The sequence below is a fragment of the Lepidochelys kempii genome, chromosome 7 (genome assembly GCF_965140265.1).
Source record: "Lepidochelys kempii isolate rLepKem1 chromosome 7, rLepKem1.hap2, whole genome shotgun sequence".
Classification (NCBI taxonomy): Eukaryota; Metazoa; Chordata; order Testudines; family Cheloniidae; genus Lepidochelys; species Lepidochelys kempii.
The window spans coordinates 14,724,495-14,742,663 of NC_133262.1; the positions used below are offsets into that span (position 1 = coordinate 14,724,495).

General features: G+C 40.8%; 1 protein-coding gene across 3 annotated transcripts in view; it reads right to left on the reverse strand.

Annotated features, from left to right (window-relative positions):
- Window positions 1-18,169, reverse strand: part of CRBN (cereblon) — a 49,906-nt gene that overhangs the window by 13,032 nt on the left and 18,705 nt on the right. For all 3 annotated transcript variants that reach the window (XM_073351161.1, XM_073351160.1, XM_073351162.1), the window contains 3 exons: window positions 12,208-12,370; window positions 1,572-1,634; window positions 529-613 (listed from right to left, as the gene is read on the reverse strand). In XM_073351161.1, coding sequence (XP_073207262.1) covers window positions 529-613; window positions 1,572-1,634; window positions 12,208-12,370 — 311 coding nt within the window. The remainder of the gene's footprint in view (window positions 1-528; window positions 614-1,571; window positions 1,635-12,207; window positions 12,371-18,169) is intronic.

An 18,169-nucleotide genomic window follows, 5' to 3' on the forward strand; every position in this document is an offset into this window, starting at 1 on the left:
CCCCCCGCCAGATTTGTAAACAGAACAAAAACAAACCCAAACAATAGTCACACGTTTCAGTCTTGATATACTCAATTGAGTTTTATTTTTAAGAATTATATAAAAATCAGCTGCCTTTAACCAGACCTTGGAATTTATGCTGTCATAAGGTAATGGACTTTACTGTATTCATCCTTGTTCTTATGTCATCAAAAGCACCGTTAGACCACAGGACAAGCACAGGCCTGATATACTACTACAGTCCCATCTCATGGTCAGTCAGAAAATTCAAAAGCTGAACTTTCCAGCTTTAAAAATTAATTTCTAGCAGGTCAGGGAACAAGTGCTAAAAGTGTGTTGGAAAATTTTTGGTAAAGGTGCTTTGTTAATGGACTAGTATGTGCTTTCACTACACATAATCTCTTCCTAGTAGAAGTTGTGGGCTAGCCAGCAAGAAAAAAAAAAAAAAAAAAGATCATTACCTTTAACAAAATACGAGGGGAGAAAATACAAATTTGCTGAAAACCAAGCAACATAATTTTATAATACCTATTGGATTTGATGGAAGAGATTCATCTTTAAGATTTTCATCCCACTCATGTAGTTGCCTCTTGACTCTTTCCATTAAGGTTTCCTTTCATTAGAAGAAAAGCGTAATTTAAATACACATTTTTTCCCCTTTAAAATAAAAGCAAAATGGGGAGTGAGCTATTGGCCTCTAGTGGACATTAGCTTTTAAAAAGCTTAGCACAAAGACAGTTTATCTACATGTCTACATATTTTAAGCTAATAAATTAAAAATCAGCCTAGGTTTCCCATCAGGCAAGGTGGGGATACTTCTCAGAAACAAGAGATCTGATCAGTTTTGGAAAATAAATTAACTACCTTTAAAGGATTTCTATGCTATGGTAGTATCAGGGTGGCTGGCAGCAGAACTGCCCCCCTCGCTCCCCTTGTGACCAGATGCATAGTCCACTTTCCCTCCACAGGACACAAGGAGTGAAATCCTGGCCTCACTGAAGTCAGTTTCAAAACTTCCTCTGACTGCAGTGGGACCACAAGATTTCACAGACGAGGTAATACACTAACAGCCAGGGCTGGTACTGCTAAAGTTCTTCACAGGATGCATATTCTGTTTTGCTTATAATGATTGTGGTAAAGATTGAGCAGACTTTATTGGGAGGGAGGGGAACAGCTGATTAAGGATTCTAAATGTGTATTTTTTTTGAACTACACTGAACCTTTCAGTACCGGATCAACTATTAGGGTAAGTCATATTTGGTGGGGATTCACGGTTTCTACTAAAGTCATGTACACAGACTATAAGGTAACAAATAAAAATCCAAGCTACTAATTTGGAAATAAAAACAAAAATTGTTATTGTGTTGAGTATTTCTGCAGCAAAATGTGTAAGTTTGTTGAAGATATTTTAAAATGTGTGTCATTTTGGCTAATGTTTTGATAATGCCGCAGTCAGTACTTAAAAACACAAAATAAAAATAGATTATATGGTTTTGTGCTACTTAATAATGAAATACCCAAAAACATAAAATTGATTACAGATACCTGGGTAAAATCTGGTTTATACTTACAGCATCATATAAGGAGTAGAGCCACGGAGGCCAAGAAGTCAAACTAGCACAGTGAAACTTCCGCTGAAACAGAAAACATAACATTTACTTTTGAATCATAACATTTCTGTAGATCTTGTTCAAACAGATATGGGGGAGGGAGAGGAGAAAATAATCTGGGAAGACATCTACTTATTTAAAAATGCCACGAATTGTCAATCAACATAACACCACTGGGGACTTGTTAGCACATTCAATCCAAAAAAATCTCAAAATATTTTGAAAATGCATGAAGATACACAGTACCCACATTGCAGATTTACAAATAAACAAACAAACAGAGATTAAATCTCATTTAATGACAAATAATCAACAAGCAGACGTGGCCTTTAAAGGTACATAATCACCTTCAAATCTAGTCAGTTTTATAAAAAGTTATCAGTAGTTTCAGGTAGTTTGCCTGTCCATTAGCCCACTGTTAATTTGTGTGGGTTTTACAATCACTTTTTTGTAGTTTAAACATATTTATCCCTCTCCTGTTGTAATGAATGATCCCCTCCAGCAATGGGGGGTAGGAGGGGAAACTGACTGACTACACAGGTTAAACAATGAAATTATTATAATGAAATGCACATGCAAACTAAAAAAAAAATTGAGAACAATGGGCCAGATAATTAGCTGGTGTAAACTGTCTCCCTTACTTCAAAAGAATACTTTTTAAAGAATTAGCAATGGTAAGTGTTGCTTGTAAAAACAGCAGGTAGAAGTACTCACATAGATGTTTGATTTTTAAGTTGCCAGTGTCCCCAAATGACAAGTTAAAACACACACACAAAAAATATCTGTGGACAAGCCAGAAACAGAATCCAGATCACCTGAGTCTCAGCTCAGTAGTAGTCTAGTAAGTAGATCCAAAGAGTGCTTCCTCATAGTAAAACAGTTGTTGAGTAAGGACATTTCATATTAAGTACAAAACTGTGATCAAGTCACAAGTCCATTGCTATCTAACTGAGGGAAAAATGAGTAACATTACTGAAGTGTCTGTTTTAAAATCAAATAATAGTTGCATTATTGATACCATGAGTGTGGTACAAGACCCTAAAAAACAAACAGAATATAGGTTTCAGAGTGGCATCAGCAAAAAAACTGAGGAGTACTTGTGGCGCTTTAGTGACTAACAAATTTATTTGGGCATAAGCTTTTGTGGGCTAAAACCCACTTCATTGGGTGCATGCAGTAGAAAATACAGTAGGACAGTGGTTCTACAATGGGAGCTGCTGGAAGCGGCGCGGGCTGAGGGAGCAGCGAACCGCGGCCACTGGGAGCTGCGATTGGCCAAACCTGCGGATGCAGCAGGTAAACAAACCGGCCCGGCCCACCAGGGGCTTTCCCTGCGCAAGCGGCGGAACAAATTTGGGAACCACTGCAGTAGAAAGATATATATACACACACAGAGAACATGAAAAAAATGGGTGTTGCTACACCAACTGTAACGAGACCAATTAATTAAGGTGGGCTATTATCAGCAGGAGAAATAGATGTATATGTGTATATATATACACATACATATACACACACACACACACATATTTGGGCATAAGCTTTCATGGGCTAAAACCCACTTCATCAGATGCATGCAGTAGAAAATACAGTTGGACAATGATTCCCAAACTTGTTCCGCTGCTTGTGCGGGGAAAGCCCCTGGCGGACCGGGCCAGTTCGTTTACCTGCCCATACACACACACACACGCGCGCGCAGTTTGAGATGTAGAACAAATCATAACCATAATGATTACAGTAAAATTCTACAAAAAGAAAAGGAGTACTTGTGGCATCTTAGAGACGAACAAATTTATTTGAGCTGTCAAGAGTGACCTGAGTTAGCGGAGTTGTTCTCAAATATGAAAACGAGTAACATGATCACTTGATTTCTGCTCTAAAGAAACAGCACTACGACATACAGAGTGGATTCAGAGAAACAGCATGAAAGGGAAAAGGCTCAGTGACATCATCTCTCTATGTTCAACCTGTCCAACAGTAACACACTTTTTTCAGTTGTTCAAAAAACAAATCAAATCTCTGCAGTGAACGCTTGTTTCAAAGAATTAACAAGAGAGTGAGAGAGATTAAGATATTAGCAATACTGAGGAAGACACAGGCTACTTCCTGGGAATTAATGATTCTCTATGAAAGCTGATGCCCCAACACAAAACAAGGACATCTATTATGACTGATTTCTGCAGTGAAAATGCTTTGGTCATTACACATTTAGGAACCTTTTATTGAGATACTGAACTCAAGTACACAAGACTGGCATTTTATTTTATTTCTTTATTTAAAGGAACTAGTGTGAGTGTCTTAACAGTTGCACCTACTGCAATGGTCTAGCTAAAAATCTGTCAGCATTTAAGTATAAGCCCTTATTTTCAGGGATATTACTAGGTCAAATAATCTTCCTTCAGAAATCTTGGCACGTGAAGGTACCAACGCAAGAATTCCTTGTTTGTTTTTATTCTAATAACTTGAAAACTTTATATTCTTCACTAGCATATGAGAAATGAGTACGGTGGGTCTCTGTCCATTTGCCAACAGACAGAGGTTTACACGCCAAAAAATAAACACCACAACCAGTCCTAACTGGTACCTTTGGCCTCGTCTACACTAGAAAGTTTGCTCGACACAAGCCACTTGCATCTACCTAGCTCTGCAAGTCTACATTTCACTTTGTCTTCATTAACATATGCTCTCTATTAAGCCAACAGAGTAACACCACCTGCCTGAGCAGTGTTGAGCCATGGTCAACATACTGAGGTCGATGCAGCATGAGTGTAAACATTGCCTTGCCTATGTTGACCCTGACAGTCCTTCCAGCAGCTGTCCCACAATCCCAGACACTAACTACTCTGGTCACAACTGTGACCTTCACTGCCCAGGGGTCATGAAGAACAGAAGCCAAAACCCCCTTTAAAACCACACAAATTTTTGAAATGCCTTTTCCTGATTGTCCATCGGGGCAAGCACATCTAGCAGCTATCTGTTGTTCGGTGCAGCTGCCCAGATGACCATGTCAGCTACATGTTCCAGACATTCTCCAGCTTGGAGCAGACAGGACATATTAGCCTTCTGGGCAAAGAGGCTGTGCAAGCATAGCTATAGTAACATGGACATCTATAAGCAGATTGCAGGGGGATGCAGGAGAAGGAGTACGACTGAGATCAGTACCAGTGCTGCGTGAAAAACAAAGGAATTGTGACAGGCATATCAGAAGAGGCCAACAGTCGATCCAGTGCTGAGCTACAGACCTGCTGCTTTTACAAAGAGCTGTATACCATATTGGCGGAGACCCCACCACCACCCCACACACCACTGCGGATACCTTTTAGGAGCCCAAATCACAGTCCCCGGACATGAACAGCAAGAATAAAGATGGGGGACTTGCGGGTGGGGGGGGGGAGTCGAGCTATGCCGCAAGCCAGGACCTGTTTGAGATTCTACCGACGTCCAGTTAGTTACAGTAGGCAAGCATGGGAGAGCCTAACACAGGGGAAGGAATCTCCGGTAATTATGTAAATTTATTTCCCATTACAGTGATGGTGCCCCCATCAATAGAGTTTTCATTAATCTGACTGATAAATGGACCATAATTTAAAAAGAAAAAAAAAGTGATAGGTATGACATTTTGAGCCGGAGTATGCAAGTATACAATGGATTGAGGCCATTGTAGGGGACATTGTTATTATTACAGTATTATCTGCACACATTGTGAACCTTTAATTATAACATTTTCTAGTAGATCCTTTCCTAGAGTTCTCTAACACACTCAGAACAACAGTGGAACAAGATAGTTCGAGGTCAGTTAAAAACCCATTGTCCTAATGCTCTGGTGGTGAGAGCTCAGATCTGTATGACAGACTTGATCATCTTTTAGAGTCAGCAAATCTGGAACAAGAAGTAGTCTCTCACAGATCCCTGCTGAAAAACACAGAAGGTCTGTGAGCCTCTGCTATGTGGGAGCCATTAAAATGATCTTTGCCTTGTCCTGTTTTTCTTTTTTCCCCTTTGAATCCAGGATATTAGGTTTATAGCAGAAAAGGCACGGAAGAGACACTGGCTCCAGGACATGAGGAATGCATCCAAAATATGTCTCACTGCTTTCAAACAAAGCTTTTGACATTTTGCATTCTATTTGGCTGTAAAAAAGTGGGGGTGTCCCTAGTGTGTGGAGATTTCCTGTATCACTGATGTTTTCAGTAACCACTCATTGATATCTACTGTGATTTGCACAGCTAGTCCATCAGATTCTTGTTCTTCCCTGAGAGATGCATAACTGGAGGGTCTATACCAGAGAATGCACCATTCCCACAAAACCATTGCTTCCCTGCAAAGATGAGTAAAACTGAAAAGCCCTGCTTGTTTATATAAAGCATTGCAGTGATGTTTTCATAATTACATGGACAACTTTGTGCTGGAGATGGATAAAAAAATGCTCGTAATGTCCAATGAATGGCTCTGAGCTTTAGAAGGTATATATGTATTTCTGTCTAAGGGGAATTGCAACATCCCCACTCTGTGAACCTGCTGCAGTGAACACCCCATTTTATGTTGCATGCATCTGTAGCACTTGTTATAAATGGAACAGGAAGACTGAACAGCAAAGATGTTGCAAGGTTGAGTTCACCACTTTAAAGATATTAGCACTTTCTTTAGAATGGAAAGCTTTTGATTCACCGTGTCTGTACCCTGTCTGTAATTTTTTGACAGTCAGTATTGTAAAATACTAATACTGAGATGTACGCATGATGCTAGCAGGCCAGACGCTAGTTCTTGCCCAGGGTGTAGGCATTAGCTAAGAACTGACAGCCTCGCAGCTGGGGACCAGACCAGGTCACCAATGTGTTAGTTTTGCTCAAAATACATATTACTCTTATAAGAACGTACAGTAGAACTTCAGAGTTACAAACTGACTGGTCACCCACATGCCTCTTTTGGAACTGGACGTATGCTGTCAGGCAGTAACAGACACACACAGCAAATACAGTACGGTGCCGTGTTAAACGTAAACTACTAAAAAAAGTAAAGGGAAAATTAAAAAAAGATTTGACAAGCTAAGGAAACTGTTTCTGTGCTTGTTTCATTCAAATTAAGATGGTTATAAGCAGCATTTTTCTTCTGCATAATACAGCTTTGAAAGTTTACTAAGTCAATGTTCAGTTGTAAACTTTTGAAAGAACAACCACAATGTTTTATTCAGAGTTACGAACAAACTCCATTCCTGAGGTGTCGTAACTTTGAGGTTCTACCCTATATTAAATTGATATATTCTCCCAAATTTTTTTATAGTGTTAGCAAAGTGCATTTGACTAGTAAGGCCAGAGTATTGGTCCGTAACTTGTGAGTGACTTATATGCAGGAATTTCTTACGATTGAGTATTAGGGCTTGGCTACACTTGCGAGTTACAGCGCAGTAAAGGAGCCCCAGATGCACTAGCTCACTACCCGCCCACACTGGCAAGGCACGTAGAGCGCTCTGACTCTGCGGCTACAACTCTGCTGGTACTCCACTTCGGCGAGTGGAATAACGTTTGCTGCGCCCCCGCTGGAGCACCACAGCGTCGGTGTGAATGAGGTGTTGCACTCTGATCAGCCTCTGGAAACATCCCATAATCCCCTTAAGTCAAGTGGCCACTCTTCTCATTGTTTTTAACTCGCTGTAGAAATGCGGATATGCTCATTGAAAGCTTTGTTTCTGACAGCTGGCTGATTATCTGCTTCAAGACAAAGCAAGCTGTTACTGTGGAATGCTGTGTGTGAGAGAGAGGTGGGGGGGGGAAGGGGAGTCTGCTGCTGTCTGAACTTACAAGACAGCATGCTGACATGTTCTCAGTCCCCCAAAACCCACTCACTCTCCCCCCACATACACACAACACACTCCCTGTCACACTCCACCCCCCCCATTTGAAAAGAACATTGCAGCCACTTGCATGCTGGGATAGCTACCACAATGCACTGCTCTCTGTGGCCATTGCAAGAGCTGCTAATGTGCCTATGACAGTGCGCTTGAAGCTGTCAGTGTGGACAGACTGCAGCGCTTTCCCTACTGCGCTCTACGAAGGCTGGTTTAACTCAAAGCACTCTACATCTGCAAGCGTAGCCATACCCTTAGACTATAAGCCATCCAACTCTGTGAGAAAACAAATGTCCAGGAAAAAAGACCCCCTCAAACTACCAAAAGAGTCTACAGAGATATAAGCAGGACTGTTTGGTAAGGAACAATTATTATTGCAGATACTTTCTGCAATGACGAAATGGGGATCCATTAAAAGAGGTCTTGGGGATTGCCAGTTGTCAGGAATAGTGATCTGGTTAGAATTCCCTTTTTGCTTATCCATCATGTAGCCTACAGATACCATAAAGGAAATTCCATAAGTAATGAGGTAAACAAAAACATTAAAAAACATAACATATGGCAAAAGTCAATCATAGGAAAATATTTTTTCCATCCATAAAAGCGGTTTCTCTTTGTTTCATACCCCATAGAAAAGATAGATATATTGGGAATTAGGTAGGGAAATGAAATCTGCCATCAACACACCAGTTACACAGGGGAGAGACACAAAGGCCAGCTCTTTAACTTACACCAAGGGTGGTAATATATCTTTTCTTTCTGGGTGGTGTTGAACTAATCTCTGATTAAATCTTTGATCAAATAATTCCATTTGAGCCTGTTATTTGACAATCTCAAATGGTTATTAAATTCAAACATGCAGCAACAGCACAGACTGATTGGATTAGCAAAGTGATTGGATTAGCTACTGTAACTTGAGCTCTTGCATTATTAGCTTGAGCACCAGCATCACTCAAGCTCCAACTCACTTCCCTGATAGGCCAGCTAGGTTGATCTTAAAACACCTCTTAATTTAAGGAAGAGGTTTTTGTACATGGATGAGAATCGAGATAGAGGCAAGACTTGAGTCACAAACTGAAATGTTAGGTTCTTTTGAAATGTTTACATTGTAGATTATCCCCAATTTCAGCCATTGGCAAAACTGCAATGGTGCAACTCTGCAGCACAGGGAAGGAGACAGGATTTTCCCCAGTGGAGCATACTCTGGGGAAATGAGTGAAATTGAAGTTAAATTCCTGTCAGTCAAGACCAACACCTTATTAAAGTGCAATAGCAGTTTCTCCTCTCCTCTTTTTTTTAAAAAGTGAATTAAATTCTAAAAGCTACATTACAGGAGCATAAAGGTGCATCTTTAAAAAGGAGAGAAGGAAATAAAATAGTTAAGATTCTCATAGAAACACTAATTCATATATATTATGCTTTCACTAGTTATTAGAACTTACAAATAGAGCACATGCAACACAGAAACCTTTATTTGCCTACGTTAACTTTATGTTTTGCATCTCCTGACTTAAATATGTAACCTTAATGTTGCATTAAATCAAATTAATTTTCTAAATTTAAATTTCAAAATACTTAATAAAAAATTATATACTAGCTCTTCTGAAAATGAAATATTTGTGTTGAACATATGCCAAGAATAATGACGTAGCATTAAAAATATAGAGTTTGTCCAAAACAAATGGGTTAAATACAAATATTGTAGTTCTCTGGTAGACATTACTTACTGGGCAGGTTATTAGGCACTGAAGTATGCAGAAATATTTTGTATATAATTACAGTCACGGGTATCATATTGAGAACATATGAAGAGATATGTAATTACAACATGAATGTGCTTTATTTCAGCTTTTTAGGTTTAACTACCAGCTTCTCAGGTGGGAGAATCGAGATGCAAGGAATCTTAGGAGCACTACACACCTGATTTCTTTTGATTCCTGCAGAGGTTTGGTCTTCAGAAAGTCTGGATTTGCATTTTCTGTTGATGAGTTACTTTCTCCAGGTGATGAACTCTGGCCATAAAGCACATTTTTTCACTGCAAAAGTGTGGGGCAACCTGATTAGCATATGCAGGGAGGGAGGGACTTGCAATCAGCTATGCCCTGCCTTCTTTCTGATTCATTTCAATACTGAAAGCGAAACAGGATTATATTTAAGCAAAAACGTGTTAAGCAAATATCAGTTTGGGATATTCAGGATTCTTGAAAAAAGAAAAGGAGTACTTGTGGCACCTTAGAGACTAACAAATTTATTTGAGCATAAGCTTTCGTGAGCTATAGCTCACTTCATTGGATGCATGCTCACGAAACCTTATGCTCAAATAAATTTGTTAGTCTCTAAGGTGCCACAAGTACTCCTTTTCTTTTTGCGAATACAGACTAACACGGCTGGTACTCTGAAACCTGTCAGGATTCTTGAGTTATTCAGCAAGGGGCATATCATCATCATTTGTATTGGATTAACACTTAGGGGCCTCTGATCTTAAAGCATGACACTCTCAATTTATTTAAAAAGACCAAGAAACTTCTATTTCTTGTATTATATATTCAGCCTGTGTATTAACCTCATTTATAAAATTTCCTTTACAGTATTTAGTAGAAGCCAGTAAAATGCATCCAGCCTATGAGATTGTCATCTATGGTTTAGGACAGGGATTGGCAACCTTTGGCACGCAGCCTGCCAGGGTAAGCCCCCTGGCGGGCTGGGCCAGTTTGTTTACCTGCAGCGTCTGCAGGTTTGGCCCATCGCAGTACCCACTGGCCATGGTTCGCCACTCCAGGCCAATAGGGGCTGCGGGAAACGGCGCAGGCCGAGAGATGTGCTGGCCGCCACTTCCCGCAGCCCCCATTGGTCTGGAACGGCGAACCGCGGCCAGTGGGCGCTGCGATCAGCTGAACCTGCAGATGTGACAGGTAAACAAACCGGCCCGGCCCCCCAGGAGGCTTACCCTGGCAGACTGTGTGCCAAAGGTTGCCGATCCCTGGTCTAGGATCACCACTCCTAACATGAGCGGAACAACTATGTATTTAAATACAAAAAATTAAGCAGAATGGAACCTCACTGATTTGCACTTTGTTAAACTGCACAGCTGCAAAGGGAAAGTAGACATCTAAATTTGCTCTTCAGTGAGGAAGTAAACACAGAGGTTCTGATGTTGGGGAAGTCGCCTCCCTGTGGATAACTACAGGAAGACAGCGTCACCCATGGATTACCTCTCACCCACATATCAAATGCCTGGAAGAAGATTCGACCACGAGCAGATGCTGCTCATGCTCTTCCACTGGTGCACGTTCTCAGTGTTCCCATAGATCAATAAAGCCACCAAAAAAAGTCACCTCTGCCCTTCAGCTGAATTTACCCAACCACAGAGAAAAGACAGGAAATGATGGCACTCTAAAATTTTCCACTACAAATCAGCTACCACGTCCCTCTTCTCTCCGACAGCCAAACCAAAGCCATGGCAGTAGCACCCAGGCAGCAGCAGAAGCAGTAGTAGCAGCACTGATGGCCAACAGTTTTCGAGTCAAAGCTAAACCCAGGGCACGTCAAGAAGCCCTTCTATTTGCCCACAAAGATCATCATATCAACTTGCTGGCCCTACCTCCAGCTCTCAGTATTCTACAAACCTCACTAATCAGTGTTAGATTAGTGAGGTTCAATTATGTACATGATAAAGAGTCCAGTTTAGAAAAAACAAACCAGGTACACTTACAGAAATCGCCAGAAAAACAATGCAGAACATAAATATTTGCTAGTTTGCTTATGTTAATGTCATGTGGGATGGTTTCTAAAGCGTTACTAAAATCAAGATACATCACAGGTACTGCTTCCCCCATCCAGTAGGCTAGTAATCCTGTCAAAGAAGGAAACTAGGTTGGTTTGACATGATTTTTCTTGACAAATCCATACTGGCTATTTTGTTTAGCCCTATTATGCTCTAGGTGCTTACAAACTGATTGTTCAATTATTTGTTTCAGTACCTTTCCAGGTATCTAAGTTAGGCTGACTGGTCTATAATTCACCTGAAGTACTAGAAGTCAGGGTGATAATGAAAGAGGAAAGAAACTGATGGATGAAAGGAACTGATATGAGAAAAAAAAGTAAATGAGAAAAAAAAGTAAATGTTAGAGAGAGGAACTAGAAATCAAGCCCTTAGATTTAATTCTCATTATGTAGCAATCACCACAATCTCCTAACACTGACCATCCCAATAAATAGAATGCATTTGTAAATGTGTCTTGGGAGTCTGGGATTCTTAGCTTACATTTAAAAAAAAAAAAAAAAGGTTTATGTGCCACTATAAACATTAATAGATTTCATATGGACTTAGCCACATAAGCTAAAAAAAAAAAAAAAAAAAGCACTCTTATGCCTAAATAAGAGTGTCCACATGGGGAGTTATGCCAGTAGAATTATAGCAGAATAACTCTAATAGTATAGTTCTGCTGGTGAATTTCCATGTGTAGGCAATCCTTATACCTTCCCTGCAATTTAGCAAGATATACACATACAACACTACTTCCCCCAAAGCAATGACATGGTAATTAAAATAAGACATAACTAATCTAATACAAAGTGTGATTTTGCCCACTGCTGTCCGCTGATAAACAACCCACACAATCTGCAGCAACAGCAGAAGGTTGACATATAGGGTCCCAGTTTGTGCATTTTTCTTTAAAGACACACAGATAGAACTTATTGATTTTTGAAATGCCATCAAAAATAAAATAAAAAAAACAATTAGTTTCTGACCTTTTGATATTTCTGCCACCATTGATGTATATGTTGGTCCTGCCACGCTGTGGGTTTGGAAGAAGGAATTATGTGGCATCTGTTCAGGGATTCCAGCTGTACTGCTGACATAGTTGAAGGCAGCACTCGCTCAGGAAGGATTTGTACTTTAGCCTGCTGGATTCTGATAAAGAAAAAAAATTATATATAAAAAATTTAGAAGAGCAACAGTTTGGATTCCACCGCCTATGTAAGTATGTGCAGAAGAACCAACCTTGATGAAGCAACGTAAATCTTCAAACATGAAGCCATCTCATTAGATTTTTAAAGTTACTTAAGTCTCACTTGTACAAATTGAACTATTGTTGTGACTACATAGCATAGAATTTATGTACAGTAACTCCTCACTTAACATTGTAGTTATGTTCCTGAAAAATGCAACTTTAAGTGAAATGATATTAAATGAATCCAATTTTTCCATAAGATTTAATATAAATGCGGGGGGGGGGTTAGGTTCCAAGGAAATTTTTGGGGGGCAGACAAAAGGCATTATATATATACTGTACTGTACTGTGGTTGGGATGTGCCTCTGGCTTACCCCACACAGGCACAGCCCACTGCAGGCAAGGACGCTAGGAAGCACTTTGCACAGCAGCAGCTTCCCCCCAGAAGAACAGGCGCCAACTTTTTAAGGGCATAGTTTATGTATCAGAATTGTGATCAGAACTGAAGTCAGTTTGGAAGTAGAGTCACAGCAGAACATTCTACCATCTCAGCATTATATTTTTAGTTTTTTGTCTTCAAGTTAATTTTGGTATTAAAATAACTGTCAGATAATACATATCAAACTCTCAGAAAGGAAGTTTAGCTGAAAAGCAGTTTCCTTTCTTTAAACCCTAAACGTTATGTGATTAGCTAGAGTTCAAAATCAGCAGAAATAGGATACAGATGGTAATAATCTTTTAGTACCCCACTTATACACTAGAATCATGGAAGGTTAGGGTTGGAAGGGACCTCAGGAGATCATCTAGTCCAACCCCCTGCTTGAAGCAGGACCAATCCCCAATTTTTGCCCCAGATCCCTAAATGGCCCCCTCAAGGATTGAACTCACAACCCTGGGTTTAGCAGGCCAATGCTCAAACCACTGAGCTATCCCTCCCCCCAGGTCACCTACTCCCCACAAAGGCCACTGTACTTTAAAAAAAAACAAAAACCAAACCACCTACCAGGAGTACTGTTTAGTAGGAAAGTATTTTATATGTTCTGTTCTCTTAACAGTATAACGCACCAAGAATGCTAAAATACTAACATGAATTTGTCAGCTTGAAAGTGCGATTCCACATGTTGTTTCAATTCAACAAAAAAAAAATCAGACTTAGATTTCTGCTTCTTTTTCTGGTATATTTAATGAGTACTTTCCCATCGCATATTTTTAGAAGTGCTGCCTTGACCCACAAATGCAGATCATATTGTAAAGTGATATTTTAATATTTACTGAAGATAAAGAATAGGATGAAAGTGAGTAATAAAAAATAAAAAAAGAATGGCACCCTTTAGTTTTTGATAGTCACTTCATGTGACTTAAATACAGTAATAAAAAGGTTTTAAAAGGTTCAACATAAATATACGTAGGTAACCGTTGATTTTTAACTGTGGTTCAAAGGTCACACTAGGGAAGTTGAATACAGCACACTGGAGTTATTAGCTATGTTGGAGTTACATCTATGTTGCACAAGCTGTAAATGCAGGCAACAGTTTCAAATATGAGAATGCCTCCCGAAGCATGCAATAAAGCTGAACATATGTTGGAGACGATATTACAAGATCTGAAGCACTCCAATAAATTTAATCTTTAAAAAGTTAAACAATATCTTGTTTTTAAATAATTTTTCAACCCTACCTTGAGTTAATTCTAAAAACCTAAAAAACAAGTTCCTTAAGATTTCACATTTTCTTGATTAATATTTTGTTGTGTGATAATGAACTTTCTAAATCACTTGTAGAATGTAATTGCCATAGTAAAATATTCTAGCAGCAGAATAAAACAGCTGTATCTTTGCCACCTCCAGATATTCAATTTTCATAACAGATGTGGTTGCTACCTTTGTTAACTATGTACTGCCATCTTGTGTTCAAACAATAACTTTCTTGTTTCAAAACTGAAATGATCAGTGACAGAAGCAAAAAAATTAGATGGTTAGGGACAGCAGAGCAGTACTGGCCTTTGTAAATGGCAACACATTATTTAATCTTTTACTTAATGTTACTGTAAAGTAACAGAATGACTAGTTAATCAGATTGCTCAGTTAGCTGATATTCTAATGCCTCATTTTAAAAAGAATGTTGCTGTGCTGAACAATGAATGCAAACATTTATGTTGTTCCTTTTAAGTGGGTGGACAGGAAATCTCATCTCTAAATATAAATTTTTTAATGAAAATATTATTTGTATTTTGCTACCACGCACAGTCCTCAGTAGGGACTGTGCAGCACTCTGTACAAATATACAACAAAATACACTCTCTAACCCAGAGTGGTTACATTTTAAATAGAGACAAGCTCCAACAAGGTGTAGAACATAACTGGAGACATAAGTGCTGGAACTAGCGATGTGGGGGTGGCTTAGAATCATAGAATCATAGAATATCAGGGTTGGAAGGGACCCCAGAAGGTCATCTAGTCCAACCCCCTGCTCGAAGCAGGACCAATTCCCAGTTAAATCATCCCAGCCAGGGCTTTGTCAAGCCTGACCTTAAAAACCTCTAAGGAAGGAGATTCTACCACCTCCCTAGGTAACACATTCCAGTGTTTCACCACCCTCTTAGTGAAAAAGTTTTTCCTAATATCCAATCTAAACCTCCCCCACTGCAACTTGAGACCATTACTCCTCGTTCTGTCATCTGCTACCATTGAGAACAGTCTAGAGCCATCCTCTTTGGAACCCCCTTTCAGGTAGTTGAAAGCAGCTATCAAATCCCCCCTCATTCTTCTCTTCTGCAGGCTAAACAATCCCAGCTCCCTCAGCCTCTCCTCATAACTCATGTGTTCCAGACCCCTAATCATTTTTGTTGCCCTTCGCTGGACTCTCTCCAATTTATCCACATCCTTCTTGAAGTGTGGGGCCCAAAACTGCACACAGTACTCCAGATGAGGCCTCACCAATGTCGAATAGAGGGGAACGATCACGTCCCTCGATCTGCTCGCTATGCCCCTACTTATACATCCCAAAATGCCATTGGCCTTCTTGGCAACAAGGGCACACTGCTGACTCATATCCAGCTTCTCGTCCACTGTCACCCCTAGGTCCTTTTCTGCAGAACTGCTGCCTAGCCATTCGGTCCCTAGTCTGTAGCTGTGCATTGGGTTCTTCCGTCCTAAGTGCAGGACCCTGCACTTATCCTTATTGAACCTCATCAGATTCCTTTTGGCCCAATCTTCCAATTGGTCTAGGTCCTTCTGTATCCTATCCCTCCCCTCCAGCGTATCTACCACTCCTCCCAGTTTAGTATCATCCGCAAATTTGCTGAGAGTGCAATCCACACCATCCTCCAGATCATTTATGAAGATATTGAATAAAACCGGCCCCAGGACCGACCCTTGGGGCACTCCACTTGATACCGGCTGCCAACTAGACATGGAGCCATTGATCACTACCCGTTGAGCCCGACAATTTAGCCAGCTTTCTACCCACCTTATAGTGCATTCATCCAGCCCATACTTCCTTAACTTGCTGACAAGAATACTATGGGAGACCGTGTCAAAAGCTTTGCTAAAGTCAAGAAACAATACATCCACTGCTTTCCCTTCATCCACAGAACCAGTAATCTCATCATAAAAGGCGATTAGATTAGTCAGGCATGACCTTCCCTTGGTGAATCCATGCTGGCTGTTCCTGATCACTTTCCTCTCATGCAAGTGCTTCAGGATTGATTCTTTGAGGACCTGCTCCATGATTTTTCCAGGGACTGAGGTGAGGCTGACTGGCCTGTAGTTCCCAGGATCTTCCTTCTTCCCTTTTTTAAAGATTGGCACTACATTAGCCTTTTTCCAGTCATCCGGGACTTCCCCGGTTCGCCACGAGTTTTCAAAGATAATGGCCAGTGGCTCTGCAATCACAGCCGCCAATTCCTTCAGCACTCTCGGATGCAACTCGTCCGGCCCCATGGACTTGTGCACGTCCAGCTTTTCTAAATAGTCCCTAACCGCCTCTATCTCCACAGAGGGCTGGCCATCTCTTCCGCATTTTGTGATGCCCAGCGCAGCAGTCTGGGAGCTGACCTTGTTAGTGAAAACAGAGGCAAAAAAAGCATTGAGTACATTAGCTTTTTCCACATCCTCTGTCACTAGGTTGCCTCCCTCATTCAGTAAGGGGCCCACACATTCCTTGGCTTTCTTCTTGTTACCAACATACCTGAAGAAACCCTTCTTGTTACTCTTGACATCTCTGGCTAGCTGCAGCTCCAGGTGCGATTTGGCCCTCCTGATAACATTCCTACATGCCCGAGCAATATTTTTATACTCTTCCCTGGTCATATGTCCAACCTTCCACTTCTTGTAAGCTTCTTTTTTATGTTTAAGATCCGCTAGGATTTCACCATTAAGCCAAGTTGGTCGCCTGCCATATTTACTATTCTTTCGACTCATCGGGATGGTTTGTCCCTGTAACCTCAACAGGGATTCCTTGAAATACAGCCAGCTCTCCTGGACTCCTTTCCCCTTCAAGTTAGTCCCCCAGGGGATCCTGGCCATCCGTTCCCTGAGGGAGTCGAAGTCTGCTTTCCTGAAGTCCAGGGTCCGTATCCTGCTGCTTACCTTTGTTCCCTGCGTCAGGATCCTGAACTCAACCAACTCATGGTCACTGCCTCCCAGATTCCCATCCACTTTTGCTTCCCCCACTAATTCTACCCGGTTGAAGTGGTCTTCACTGTACACAGGGTTTACAGTTTGGTTCAATGGCTCTCAGCGCCCCTACTATACAAATTGTTCCAGCATCCCTGATAGGAGGAGAAATACATGGGTTACAGCAGGTGGAATACGGACATTACATATATTCTCAACTGAGTGTACAATTTAGAAGTGTCTAATTTTTTTTTTTTTTTTAAATAAGCAGACAAGAGGTCTTAGCCAACCTAGCCAATATCATTACGCAGTTTACCATAGGCATCATAATAGAGGACAGAGAACTTCCTTGAAAATTGATTAGGGAATAGTGTTTAATGCATAATGGACAGCATGGAAGAAGGTGAGAAGTGATTGTGGGAGAAATGACAAGCTGGTAAAGGCTGACATGATTGGTGGAGTGAAGGAGATGGATCACAAAGCAGTGAGATAAGATAAGAAATGGATTAAGTTCTGGGAAAGCTAAACTGAACTGGTGAAGTAAAGGAACAGAAGTTAGTGTTTGATGCAATGGAGAAGGAGGCGCCAACGGAGTAATTTCACACTGAATGCCCAGAAATGAGACTCCGATGCAGAGGGGATGCAGGGTGGGTCGTGAAATAGAGTCTGCATCATGTCTGTAAGATCCACAGTTACAACAAATACCTGTTTCTTCTTTGAGTAGATGCGGCTGTGTATTCCAATTAGGTGACAACAAGCAGAAGTGTCATGCCCCCAGCTGCAGCAGGCAGGGCTCAGAGTCTACCTAAACTCAGACCTCACTACCAAAGCTTGCATCCGCTGTGAAATATGAGGTTATGGGGTAATGGTTCATGAACGAATGTATCAATGATCACATTGCACCCTTGCATATGTCCAATATGGAAATGTCACTGAGGAACGCTATGGACATTGCTTGAATCCTCATAGGATGAGCTCCCACCCACTGAGGAGACGTATGCCATCTTGATGCAGGATGTTATCCATTTGGAGATAGTCTGCGAAGATACTGCTTGAACCCTCATGTGGTCTGCATATGACACAAATTAATGATGCAAAGCAGGAAATGGTTTAGTCCTGTCCAGATAAAAGGCTAAACATTGCC